This window comes from Ursus americanus, chromosome 31, assembly GCF_024610735.1.
Source record: "Ursus americanus isolate L20-20 chromosome 31, mUrsAme1.1.p, whole genome shotgun sequence".
Lineage (NCBI taxonomy): Eukaryota > Metazoa > Chordata > Mammalia > Carnivora > Ursidae > Ursus > Ursus americanus.
The window spans coordinates 21752260-21767084 of record NC_142157.1 but is presented as its reverse complement, the minus strand read 5'-3'; the positions used below and the strand labels follow the sequence as shown (position 1 = coordinate 21767084).

Sequence of the window (14825 nt, the reverse complement as noted above, 5' to 3'; positions counted from 1 at the left end):
ATACTAAAATATCAATAATAGGTACACAGTTCTAAGGAAATGATCAATAATGAACCAAATGCGTTTTTATAGCTCTTCAAGGATTTAAAAGCACACAGCATAGTCACTGAAATATCTTAATACTAGATTTATACTTTAATAGCAAGCATGAATGCATTAATTTTGCCTTTTTTGAATATTAATATTTTAAAAACCTAGCCATTCTAGTATAGCTTTGAAGCCAGCAACTATTAATTTACTTTGAAAAATACAATTCAATTATAGATTTCTAAAACCAGTGGGAAGTTACTATTAAAGAGTCCATTGCACTGTTAACAAAAAATGATGTAGAAACACAGGGTATCTACTAAAATCCCTCCATTCAGAAATAAAAAATAAAAGACAATCATTTATATAAGCCCCCCAAAAGTATAAGACACTTTACAATGTTGTTTTGATTAACTGCAATGTATAGAGCAGAGGAAGTCTCCTTAAATATATAATAGTGACTTTATTTCATTAGAAGTTACATTTGCTTATCATTAGCTTCTAGGATTTTCTAATACTGAAGAGACATAAAAAGAATTTATATGAGATAATCATCATCCTCATCCTCATCATCGTAACAGCAATGGCCGCAAGCACTGAATCCTTACGTACTTACCACTTTACGTGGATCTTCAATCTTCCGCATAGCCCTGTGGGTAGGTACTGTTAATGATGGCTGCACAACTCCAGGGGGCGCCATTCATATGTTGGTCTATATAATTGGTGCCTCTTGGAGTTGTAGAGTGCACAGCCTCCAATGCCATATGTGGCCGTCTTGATTTTTATTATTCTCGCATTAGAGACAAGAAAACTGAGGGTCATAAGGCGAGAGGAGAAAAAAAAATTAAAGAAAATGAAATCTATACCAGAGGCTTTCCTTGCTTTAGGAGTAGGATTAAAATTAATTCATTTTGAAAAGACAACGCTTGTGCTGCTGATAAGTATTAGAACAATGAAATTAAGTTTGGCAAGAGTCTATAACCCTTGCCTATTCCTGGGCCTCTGCCCTTAAATGAATGGTAAAACCGTCTACTAACCAGCAACCAGGCAGAGTTAGGGCCCCTCTTCTGCATTCCTCCAGCTCTCTGTGGATTTCTCTCTGATCACATCACTGCATTGTACTGTTACTCTTTAACATGCTAGTTCTCTCCCTGGAATCTGAGTTCCTTCCGGGGAAACTGTCTTGCATTTGTATCTCTAGAAACAAGCGCATGATAGACATTCTATTGGTTTTTGGAGAATTAATGAAAGGGACATCAGTTTTCATATACAACTGAATGCTAGATTTTTTTTTTAAAGATTTTATTTATTTGACAGAGAGAGAGACAGCCAGCAAGAGAGGGAACACAGGCAAGGGGAGTGGGAGAGGGAGAAGCAGGCTCTCAGCAAAGGAGCCCGATGTGGGGCTCGATCCCAGGGATCACGTCCTGAGCTGAAGGCAGATGTTTAACGACTGAGCCACCCAGGTGCCCCTGAATGCTAGATTTTTACAATTGGTTTTCTCTTGGTCACATTTGAGAACCAAAACCTCAACACATTTCAGCAATCAAGCTGAAAGGAAATGGGAGGAAAATGTTATTTGACAATCAAAGGCAGCTTTCTAAAAGAATTTCCTCATCGTGAAATCCCAGGAGTTGAACTATGGATGGCATTTGGCAAAAAAACAATATCACATGTCTCCTATGAAGACAATTTTTTTGGAAGACTTTATTTATTTGAGAGTGAGCGTGAGCAGGGGCAGGGGTAGAGGGAGAAGCAGACTCCCTGCTGAGCACAGGGACCGGTACTCGGGGCTTGATCCCTGGGATCAAGACCTGAGCCGAAGGCAGCCGCTTAACCAACTGAGCTACCCAGGTGCCCTCAGAGGAAGACAATTTTAACAGTAAGGAATAATATGTTCTCTTCTAGAGTTCCAATTGTTCGTTTCCTCAAGTTTGGACTAATTGAAGCTCTTAAATTATTTAATGTTGAAGAAAAAAATATTTATTTACAGTTTAGAGTCATCTACTTCCAAAAGTTTTTCAGGCAACTTAAAGAAATAATTAGCTGTATTTAAAATTATTTCAAGTAATATTTTGCTGTTAGAGTGTCCTTTTTCTGGTTCGTTTGTTCTTATCTTGGACAAAATGCTTTCCACTGGTTTGCTTTTTTTTTTTGGAATAAATAAAGAACTTCAGTGATGAGGACAATAAAAGCCAAAGAACACGAATCCCTAACACCTCTTCTGACACCTGGCAGACGGTGAAACAGAGGGAGGGAGTCATTCTCAGAAATTCGGTGGATCACATACAGAGAGGAGACTTTGGAAACTTAAAGAATAGTACGGCTTTAAGCCTTGAGATCTTAGACAGATGAAAAGCAAAACTAGAATATCACTGTCTACTCAGGAATCTATTATATGAAGTGTCTGAGGCAAGACAGCAGCGATGTTTAGTGTCAGAAATGTCATTTCCCACTGCTCATGATTAAACAAAAGGGCAATCTCCTAGGTCTCGGAGATTGACAAGTCGTACCTCCGAGTGTCTACTATCACACGTGCACTGCTACTGTCTATCTACTGAGGAACGTGAATTAAAAGTCAGATTTGTCACTGGCGATGGAATAATGCAGAGCGGGTGGTTTGCTTTTATCTTGCCTTGAAAAGGTGCCAGTGTGGAGAGATCACAAAATGCTAGCAGGTGCGTGGCTGAACTCAGGAAATTTTATGAAGTCAGGAAGGTCAGAATTCATTGGTTCCAACATGTGTTATGAAGAGGAAAGGAAAACTCCCTTAGAATACGCAGTGAGGCGCTTCCAGAGTTCCCTGCTCAAGGAAGTATTGAAGGCAGTCTCGACACTGTGCTGGAAGTCCGGGGCGTGAAGATGGGGGAACCATAAACTTTCTGGTCTTCACTCATAACCCTTAGGAAGTTTGCAACGAAATAAACAACCTTAAGGTTTTCCTAAGGTATACAGAAATCAGAGACTTTGGAAGACCCAAGGATTCTGTTTTTGTCTGAGTCACCACAGTAACTCATTGAATAATACTGTGGAAGAGGAGACCTGCTGACTATCATTTCTTACTCCGTTTCCTAATTTCTATCCAGAGGCCACACAGGCTGTTACGAAGCTGGCTCAAAATGTGTTATCATAATGAGAATTCTGTGAACTGTTTTCAGACTGCATTCATTGACAACTCAAAATAGCACTTGCTGGGTGACTACGAATATGCCAAAGGACAGCAAAAACTAGAAAACAAGATTCTCATGAACAAAATCGATGCACGGACTCAAAGGTTACATATGAAACTAACAGTCTTGTTCTTCGTCCAGATTAGGGAAACAACCTAGCACATCTGTTGGGAAGAAAATTTGCTTTCTGAAATCCCTTACTAATTATATTGCGCTGGTATAAGAGAATAACCTTGTTCTTACATTATGCAAACTAATTTTGGGTAAAGGACCCTGATATCTTCATTGTACCCTCAAATCAATAGTTGATTCTACAGAGGCATAGATCAGATACTCATTACACTGTTTTTGTTAATTTTCTGTAAGTTTGAAATATTTAAAAATAAAAAGTTTCTAAAAAATCTCCCAGCTTCCATTTCTCAGCTGCGTAATCTGGTTCAAGTTCCTTGCTGTTTTGAAACTTCAATGTTCTCGTCTACAAAATGAGAATAATACTGGTGACAACCTCAAAGAATTCAACGAAATAATCCAAAACTCAAAAGAAGCTAGTAATAATTTACGACAAATCTGAAAAATTATTTTCTACTTACGTCAGGTTTTGTAAATGCAAACCTTCTAAAGCAGCCTATTATTGAAGTGCTCTGTTTAATTATAAAGCAAGTATATACATCCAAAGATAGTTATTCAATGAAACTGAATGGACTGGGAATTTCCCTGAAGTTAAATTTTCTTCACAAACAGTGTAGAATTTTTAGCAGTTTCTCAAAAAACAGAAGAGAGACAAAAATACAGAAAACAAATGTTTCCTTCAGCTTTTCTAAAGGCAGTCAAAATGTTAATCATTATTTTTGTCATTTAGAGACAGTGAAGTCATTGGCTATTATCAATGTGTCATGGTGGTAGGAGAAATATTTATCAACAGAGAAAATAAATATCAACACCTCCTCTTGAGTAAGTAGATACCATCATTATAATTAGGACCAATGCCATTTTTCACACAATGGACTATTTTTCTGATCTTGAGAGCTATAATTACCCTAACAACTTCAATGTCTAACTTTAATTCTATTTGGAATATTTTGACAAACTGACAATAGTTAAATATGTTACAACCGTGAAAATGATAAGTTGCTTTTGCCTTTATTATATTGAACGTATTACTCTGTGAAGATATTCTGTGGGGCAGACACCTCGATCCATATTTCTTAGCATAGGAAAAGGAGATTAAATGTATTCACAGCCCCAAAAAGAAGCTGGTAATAGAACGGACGAAGGGAGGACTGGAGCTGACCACACAGCCTTCTAATCTGTGCCCTTTCAAGAGCTACTCATTCAGAAAACAAAATCCAGTCACTGTGGAGACAAAGGACATTCAAAATCCAAGCCAATCCTCATAACTTGTTCTCCAATGAGACGAGGTACCACTGTACTCATGCATCTCAAGAGAGGTGGGAACGTTACATCTCAGGCTAAGAGTGTTTAAAGCCCAAACTTTAAGCTTTTGACTGAGTTATATGGGACAGCCCCACTGAATCCTGTTTATGAAATTCTAATTTCAGAGGAACTGGGGATCACACGTATTTCGATGGATACTTCTGAGAATAAAAGGGTATAAACTTTGTGGACTGTGTGGGTAAAACAGGACATGAATGTTCGATAAACTATTGCCTTATTGATGCAAACTGGAAGGAAGCATTCTCTCCAGAGACGTTTATTACTAGACGACCAACCATTCCTCTATGACCAGAGCTAGCATGGTGCAGCTCATATACAGGGAATTTTATGATTCTCAGAAGAGCAACTTGGGTAAATACCTAGTGAGAAGGGTAGCATTCTGGGAAGCCATCAGCTTTGGGTACTTAAGAAAAAGTTGTTAAAATATCACTGTGTTTATTCAAAGATCAGTAAGCCCAGAAAGTCTACTATAAGGTAAAAGTCTTAATAGCTTATTTCTAAGACTTCACACAGGAGCAAACATTTCATTTCACATATTTGAAGAAAATTAATCAAGGCACTGTCTTACAAGTAAAACAAATAAGAGTATGGGATCCTACATATTACATTTTGATTACTACCAAAGAAGGATCAGTGCCCAAAATGAAAATGTAAAAGGCATCATTTCTATAAGAATTGCTTCTGGAGTTAATGCATTTAATATCTAGTCACTAATTTTATGGAAAAAAAAATTTAAAGGCCACATAGCATGTTTTCTCCATAATCAACAGGGAGGCACACTAAAAAGCTCATTATGGAAAAAAAAATTTAAAGGCCACATAGCATGTTTTCTCTATAATCAACAGGGAGGCACACCAAAAAGCTCAGGGTTTGCAAGAAAGACCATAAAATTTGGAGTCAGAACTGCTTGGGTTCAAACTCCAGTTCAATCCCTTAGTAGGTGAGTGACATGGAAAATTACTTATAGCAGTTACGGTTAGATATCTGCCCAACGTCTCTTCTTCCCTTCCTCCTTCTCAACAGAGCCCTAAATTTGTTCGGGTACACACTAATTCTCCTTGAAGCCTATTATCCCAGGGGTGGATTAATTGTAAAAGTTGGCTCCATATTTCCTTTGCCAATGACTGGTTTAGGAAAGTTCATGTGGCCAAGGTGAACCAACGTGAAAGAAGGAAATGTTTGATGGGGCTTTGGGAAGGGGTCTTTCTCCTTCTTCTAGGATAGCATCAAGAAGTGACTCTCTTGTCTTCTCTGGATAGGTACAGATGTACATTTGTGAGGCCTGTATGTGCTGCTTTTGTTCAACCACAAGGCTTAGGATGAAGTCAACACAAAGAGTAAAGCCTAACTATAACCCTTGCAGGGAAATGAAGTCAGAACCAAAGTTCTTAGGTTGCCCTGTTTTGGACTTCGGATCTGTGGCCAAGAATTCTACATAATTTAAGCCAGTTTGATGGAGCTTTCAATATTTTCAGCTGAAGTTACTCTTACCTTCCTGAGTCATTTTCTCATATGAGAAAATAAGATTGACAGCTACATTGCGGTCTTGCAAGAATTCATAATACACATAAAACATTATGCACAGTGCTTGGTGCAAAGGAGCTTTCAATAAACAGTATCAGGTTTGCTGGTTGCCTGGCACACTGAGTACTTGCTATTAACTTGGCTCAGAATGATCTTTGGCAAATCTTTAACAGCCTTGATTTCTGATTGCTCACATTTCCATATCAGATGAGATTGGTGAGATTAGTCTCCAAAGAATACTCTGTAACAGCTGAAGCAAGGATTTCAAATCTCTTTGAGGTCCTCAAAAGGCAAGGAACAAAATAATGCATTGGTATTTTATTGAATATCTCACACACACACACACACACACACACACACACACAAACACCTTAAAGCAAATAAAATAGAATCAGCCTGAGAAAAGAAATTAATCTATCCCATTAAATGCTCATTTCAAAAAGAACTCAGGAGAATACAACATATTGGAAACTTCCAAAATTAATTAAACTTTAAAGCGAATATAGTAAGATATATAAAAATGTATTGTGCAAGCTTGAATCATCATTCCTTAATTTAGAAAAGTTAAAATTTGGAACTTACCAAGAGGACTAAGACAACTAAAAAAATAAAAACCCAAAGTGATGAGGCTATAATTCTAAAATTTAAACATTTTAGATAATGTTATTTTTCTACACAGAGCAAAACATGCACAATGATAACACTAAAGAGAGAATAAAATATTGATGAAGCACACGAGCTTTAGGCATACAACCTGAATTTGAAACTCGGTTTTGACGCATGTATGCTATATAACCTTGGGCAAGTTTCTTAGCCTCTCTTAGCTGGTTTTCTCATATATAAAAATAGAGATAATAAAATCTACCCCATAGACTTGGGTTTAAATAAGATAAAATAATGTAAGCCAAGTTCTTGTACAGGTGCCAAGTGTACAGCAAGCACTTTATAAAATATTTTTACTATATTCTTACAACAAAATGAGTCCCACGGGATCCCACTGACTTCTGGTAGTCTATCACGGAACTTGGAGTTTAAAAAAAAAAAACAGTCTCAAATTTCAGATGGGCAAAGGAAATTTCTAGAAGATATTTCCAGCAACCCCAAGAAAAGACAGGTGACAAACACTACAAAAATCAAATCATAGGGGAATTTCTCCTTCTGGATAAGGTAGAGTAGCAGGGACTAGATTTAACCTCCTGTCTAAAACAAGTAAAAACTGACAAACGAAATATATGAAACAGTGGTTTGCAGACATTGAACACTAGGCAACTCAGGAAGGTAATCCTTGAGAAAAAGGACCCAGGCTAGTAGAGTCCCACAGTTGCCCTAGCTTACTGCTTAGATGGTTGCCAGGCCAAAGCACAGGGAGGGGGAGCTCAAGCAGAGTCCCGTGGTCTCTCCGAGTAGAATTAGGAGTCAGGGAATGCCCATGTAGATCCAGAGTGGAGAGGGCTTTATAGAGAGAAATCTCCTCTAGCCTTCAGCTGAGTATTGACCAGCATATGTAAGGAAAATGCCTAAATCTGGGGGAAAAAATCACCCAAAAGGAGCAGATAAAACAACTCCCCAAAGCTAAAGAGGATAGAATAATTCATGTTCTGCCCAGACAGAAAAGAAAATCTTGTAATTCATGGGGCTCTCAGTAGGACACTTGTAAGGGTATTGTCTCAGTCGGAGAAAAAATTTACCCTAGAGTAAGCACTGCTATGGTTTTAACTAACAAAGACTAAAAGTAAGCCTCGAAAAAGAATGAACTGTTTACAAGTCACTTTAATTTTGCCCAGAACAAATCTTCACATATTTTTAGGAACACTAAAATATTCAACAGCCACCAAAGTAAAATTCACAATATCTGGCATTCAGTAAAAAATTTCCAGACTTTCAAAGAATCAGGAAAATACAACTCATACTGAGGAGAAAAATCTAGCAGTGGAAACAGATTCAGGAATTACACAGATGACGGAATTAATTATAAAGGACACTGAAAGGGTTGTAAGTATATTCCACATGTTCAAGAAGGTAGAGGAGTGAACAAGCATGTTAAACGCAGACACAGAAGATATAAAAAAGCACAAATCGAACATCTACAATGTTTGAAATGAAAAACATATTGGATGGGATTGACACCAGATTAGACACTGGAAAAGAAAATATTAGTCGAGTTGAAGATATAGGAATAGAAACTATCCAAAAAGGAAAGAAAAAAAAGGAAGAACGAACAAATGAACAGAGAGTCAGTGATCTAGAGAACAAATTTCAAGAAGTTTCGTGTGGGCTAACTGGTGTCCCTGAAAAGGGAGAAGGAAGAGGGACAGAAAAAATATGTGAAAATAATATCTTTTCTCCATTATGTAAGCAATGTATCTTTATCATGTATCATTCACATTTTCCTGATAAAAAGAAGAATGCTCTTAGAAGACTGATGACCCAGGTAAGAGAAGATGGTCAAGAGAGCTATTCTTGTTCATCCATCTTCAGGAGGGGAATTGTGAGTTTCACTATGGAGTCAGGCTTTTGATGTCATAAGCAAAGAGAAATTACCCAGTGGATTTTTTAAAAATCAAAAATAAAGTAAGAATAAGTCTATTTCTTTACTATTTCTTCTTATTAGGTTACGTGCCTTAGCTATTACATGTGACTCTCTGCAACTCCTTCAGTGTTTACTGGCATAACAATGTATTTTCATGTCATGTTACATAAATAAAATGTTTTGAAAGTTGTAACTATACTACACATTGCATCTTAACTGTACTTCTAAAGTAGCTATTTAGGATGTGAGCAGATCTGTTATCTCTAAGATTTTCCAATTTTTCCAAAGTTTCCTGAAATTCATGGAATGATTTAGGATGCATGACATGATATAGTACTGAGCTGGTACATTTTTTTGTAAGCAAGAAGAAACCTAGCCTCAAACAGGTGTGATTTATGGCTTAATTCAGTATTCTATACACAGAAAGTCCTCCAAAAAAAAAAAGTCCTTGGCTGCTTACCTGGCTGAGAGCCCACATATTTACATGCAGAAGGAAATCTTCTTTCATGAGAGTCATGATCTATTTGCCTCTCTCTTTTGTGAGGAGAAAAAAAATCAGAGACTTCAAGGACTATTATACTGTATAATGCTAAACTCTAAGCAACTGTTCATTGAGTCCTTCCAGGGACAGCAGCAAGGGTTGTATGCTTAAATGAACATTTTTGCCTTACCCTCAGATTAAGATGAAAATTATTTTAGAATCTTGCTATTTGCTTACATTGCCCAGGGATGCTGAACAACAAGTAAAAAATAGAATCAAGCAAGCTAGTATTTCCCCTAGAAACTGGTGACATGTGGTATTTTGAGCTGGAGTCCCAACTAAAGTTTCATACTGTCTAGCACCAGTACTCAGACTTTCTGTTTTCAATGCCCGTGGATGCACTTCAAGTTTAAGAGCAGAAGATCAAATCCAATCCATCAACATTTAAGCAATACTCATTATGCCCACAGATTCTTCAGAGTGTCACAGTCAGATGTGGTGGATAATTATGAATCTGTAAGATGGAATTCATAGTTTTGATTTTTGTTTTAATCTTGGTGTAAAACTTGTAATAATTTACCATTCTAGAACAAAAAGAACTGTGGCTTATGATTTACAACTCAAATAGCTGGTATGTTATATTATCAAAACGTATATTCTATTGTATTTTAGAAAGTTTAAAAAATTCTCCTTTGGAACAAAAGGACATTATTGATACATCATAATGGGACATGTGGAAGGCTGTCCTCTGCCAAGGAGGAAATATTAGGATATGAACGAGGCCTCCCACAGATTTCACAACAGTCACAGATTAACTTGGTAAAGAGATACATAGAACGCACATGTTCTTCTCCACCAAAGACTTCTGGTTAACAGGTGACCCTGGCTGGGATTGTTGCAAAATTTCAACATTTTCTCTGCAACTCTTTTTTTCTACTGAACTTTTACTGGAACATGAGTATCACTAGGACACTGTTTCTTGATCTCACAGTGTTGGGGGAGATCGTTGAGAGGATATGACAGCAGTTGACCTGTGAGCTAGAACCCAGCAAATGGAGGCTCCTTACTCCCTCCCCTGTCCCTGGCATATGCATTCTATTTGCCTTCCCTGATTCCAGAAGCTGCCCCAAGGATGTACCCTTGAGACAGTGATGTGGTGTTGAGACCATCTGGACAATAACCATATCTGAACCCAGTTAAGACCTCTACATAAACTTTTAGGTTTACCGGACAAATGTGGAGATCTGCTAGTCTTGCAGCCCCCCCAAGACAATCTCATATGCAAGGTTCCCTGCTTATTCCAACTGCCACCTACCAAATCTGGAGTGGCCTACCTCTTTCTTTGGTCTCTCGCTGTGCTCCGTGTACAGGGAGTGGTTTTAGATTACACCTGGGAAGTTCCCGAGAAGTTTGTGAACCAACACAAACCATTTCGAATACTTCTGAAATCTGTTAACGGTGACATTAAAGATTCTATTTTGATATTCTAGAGAAAATTTCTGAAGTTAAAAGAGGAAGTTATAAGGGGAAAAACTTAAGTTCTGTCCTAATCATATATAATTTTTATTAAAACAACATATAAAATCTCCATATTGTATATTTGATGATTGATTTCAGTATATTCTATTATTTTTACTCTTTAATCATATATTTCCAATATCACCAAAAAGGAAAGTTTGTTTCTACTCTGCAGAAGACATTTTAAGGGAAGCATTTTACCAACTATAAAATATTAGAGTGTTCTATTTTTAATAACCCACCATTAGTAACATGATAGACATCACTAACACTGCTAGCAGAGTTTTAAAAACAAATTAAATCCATTAGTAGCAGTAGAAAACAGCCACTCATTCATCAGCACAGAAAGAAAGATAAATAAATTAGACTTCATGTAACTAAAAGCTTGCTCCTTTTGGATAACATTTATATATGAACTTTAAAGCAATTTATGGAGCTAATAGGTTTTACCTGCTATAGGAGAATAAAACGTGAACAAAGAATGGCATAAAAAAATGTCAGCCACAATGAAAGGAACGAGGCACTCTGCCAAAATTAGCGACTGACAGCAGAATGGTCTTAAAAGGGAACATTTAGTAAAACAATCATCCAGCTAAGGTAAGAATTCAGAATTATATTTGTAATTAATTCAGCATGCTGACAAGTCAGTTCCACCCCGATTTCTGCCCTCCTGGTGATGGTACAAAGACAAGCGGCCAAAGTAGGAACGTAGTTACTTAGCTAAGTCAAAGAACTTATTCAGTAGGTGAAGCGATGACCCATGTTAACAGGTATCATCATAATGAAGGGAGTGCTGTGAAAATGGTAATATTCAATACCACTGAAGCTTTATTTGATATTGATTTTTAAATTATTAGTCCTATTTCTCATGTAAATATACACCTTTCCTTATGAGAATTGACTGTTGGTTTGTTTTTAATCCTTACCGCTTTCCTGTGAAATCTGTCAGGTCGCTATGACTCCCGTTTCAGAGGTGGGCCCAAGACACTGTCCTCACGCATTACAACCTCTCCTCAAGGGACAGTTCTTGGGGCAAAGACCATGATTTACCTTCAAATATCCTCATTTTGGTGAATCAGAATCAAGGGGACCGCTTTTTTCCCCTACCATATTCCGTCTACCTAGAATACTATTTGTTAAAACCTTGCTCACTTTCTAGGTTTTATTCGGCAATTGCCTCTTCACTGAAATAGACTGAAATATTCCTGCCTGTGTTCCTCATAGTACTTTCTTCACAGCTGTCATAATAACATCTATCATACTGTATCATGGTTGGTCATACGCATATCCTTTTCCTCCTGCAGGACTCGGTCACCTTTAGGTCCCTCTCACAGAGCCTGCTACAGGGTCTGGCATGAAGTAGCTGTTTGACAACTTAAAAATAAATAAACAAATAAACTGAATGTGTGACCCCACAGACACCAGGTAAGAAAACCTGGGTATTGTAACTCTTCATGTTCTTAAAATAGATCCTATCAGTGGGAGTGGAAAAGGCTTACGAGTAAGGCAGGAAGTTAATATAAATTATAAAGAGTGATTTAAAAATGTAAATAAAGAAGGAAAACAGTTGGCCTAAATCCAGCTAGACACCTCATTGCAGCGAATGACCCTAGTGAAGGTAATCGGAAGCAGACACATTACCACCCCAAGAGGAGGATTTCATTCCTGAATCATAAAGGGTTAGCTGTATTATCTTAGATGCACTCTTTCGGACAGGAAGGAGGATGAGAAGGATATTATTGATAATACAGAGGCCTGCTGGAGAAAGAACCCCAATGAAAACTGGCAATTCAGCAGTTCTCTCCAGGAAGGGTCTTCAAAACAGCATGCCTCTTATTATCAGTCTGCTGAGAGGGGAAACGGCTGTTCTAGAGAGCAACAAGGAAATATTCATGGAATTCCTACCTTACGCCAAATCCTTTGCCAAGAGTTTTCATAGATTATTAGATAGAGTTAGATATCATGGTCCCCATTTTACACGGAGGGAAACTGAAGATTGGGACAACTGCATGAACTGCTGAGGTTGCAAGCTTAGTGGGGAGCTTTGATCGAACCAAGTTTCGGGGCTCTTCCTATCATGCCCTACACCCACTGCTTTTAGTGTTGGGAAATACCGTTACTCACCTACAGCATTCTATTAAAACTATTCCCATTTTAAGACACTATGCTTAGGCTATTTCACATTTGCTAAATTGTAATTTGAGGATTCCTTTCAAGTGAAGTTGGAGAATTTGTCTATATTCTTTAGGCATCTCATGGAAACCGCGTTTAGGTAAGTTGTTGTCGTAGTAATGATGGCTGACAGGTGTGTCTTTAACCGTTCTAGAGAAGGGCCAAAATCCGTACAGCTTCACGTGCTCACACAGCTCAACTGCCACGCTTGTGATCATCAAGCCAGAGGACAGGCGAAACTCCGTCACGCCTTCAGTTCTCCAGAAAAGGGCAAGATTTCTCAGGTACTTGGGATGGAAAAATAGAACCTTCTGTCTTGCACGAGACTCCTTTAGGGTGTCGTACACTTTGAAAGAGGCAATCGTGTTGGCCCTGAAAGAAAACGCTGGCAGAAGAAGGAATGCGTCTCCATAGGTTGCAATGTCCTCCAGAAATATTTCTTTCTTTTTCCTTAAGTTCCCATATCTGCCAAATTAAAAAAAAAATCATCATCATTATAATCAAAGTAGCAGTTTTGGTTACATAAGGCTGAATTTACCACTGGCCAAGCCATTGAACCATTTATATCACTGTTGTATATAGGAGACAAACCGTGGACTCAGTCCAAGTACAAGTAAGCTTCCTGTAAATATCAAGGCTAAGGTCTTCATCTCTCCTTCGTGGTGTCCCAAGGCTTTCATTTATATTTTCTTACCGGGCTGTATCCTTACTGGACACGTATTTCTTATATTATTTTATCTTCCAACTCAGTAATTTTTTTCTCTAAGGTAGCTTTTTGGTACAGAAATACCTTTCAAATTGATAATAACTGATGTTTTCCCAAACACAGGACACTCTTAAAATGCCTATACATTAAAAAAACTCATTGAGCTGTACACCTGTGATCCGTGTATCTTTTTGTATATGTGAATGTGATCACAAAATAAGTTTCCTTGAAAGAACCTAAAATACTTATATTCATACACACACACACACACACACACACACGCATTTTAAATTTCCCCTATGTATTGTGATAGCTCTGTGTGTTTGATTTAAATAATACTTTAGTAAATATACTAGTATGCATGATTTGGGATGCAGGGACAATATTTCACATTATCTTAAGAGACACTAGAACTATATGAGTATATACTTTAATTGTGTATTTTATTAATAATGATTATTAGTGAATTTTGATGAAAACAATGGAGTAGGGGTGCCTGGGTGGCTCAGTCGGTTAAGCATCTGCCTTTGGCTCAGGTCATGATCTCAGGATCCTGGGATCAAGTCCCATGTTGGGCTCCCAGCTCAGCAGGGAGACTGCTTCTCCCTCTCCCCTGCTCAAGCTCTCTCTCTCTCTCAAATAAATAAAATCTTAAAAAAAAAAAAAAACCCAATGGAGTTAAACTATGTACGGGATTTTTATTAACCAGGAACACTTTGTAGTGGCTACAATAAAAATTGTAATATAGGAATTATTTTTGGTAATAAACTATCCATAGTAAAAAAAAAAAAAAAAAATGGGGGGGGCAGGTTCTCCTGAGGCTCATTTTCCGAAGTTTCTAAATAAACTGTTTTATCAGGAAGCTGCTCCCAAGATAAAAGAGTAATGCTAAAATTCTGAAAGAAAATTCTCAAAAGTAACTTAACTATTGTTAGATGAAGAGATAAATCGGTTTTCACTTGATTAGTAATGTTCAGCTTATGACATTAGATGTACTATTGGTGGGGTGCCTGGCTGGCTCAGTGGTAGAGCGTACAACTCTTGATCTCAGGGCTGTAAGTTTGAGCCCCACATTGGGTGTAGAGATTACTTTAAAAAATAAAAATAAAGGGTTTAAAATAAATTAAAATGGTTTTCTTTAAAAAAAAAAAAAGAGAGGTACAATTGGTCATACCTCTTGTGAGCTACAATCTTGAGAGAAAGTAAAAAATTATGAATATATTCTTCTATCTCCTCCCCAAA

The 14825-nt window shown here is 37.5% G+C and overlaps 1 protein-coding gene across 1 annotated transcript in view; it reads right to left on the bottom strand.

The window, feature by feature from the left end:
• Positions 1-7928: 7928 nt before the first annotated feature.
• Positions 7929-14825, bottom strand: part of ST8SIA6 (ST8 alpha-N-acetyl-neuraminide alpha-2,8-sialyltransferase 6) — a 133461-nt gene continuing 126564 nt past the window's right edge. Inside the window, exon 8 of the mRNA XM_045787618.2 lies at positions 7929-13342. Within this exon, the coding sequence (XP_045643574.1) occupies positions 12874-13342 (469 nt within the window). The 3' untranslated portion in view covers positions 7929-12873. The remainder of the gene's footprint in view (positions 13343-14825) is intronic.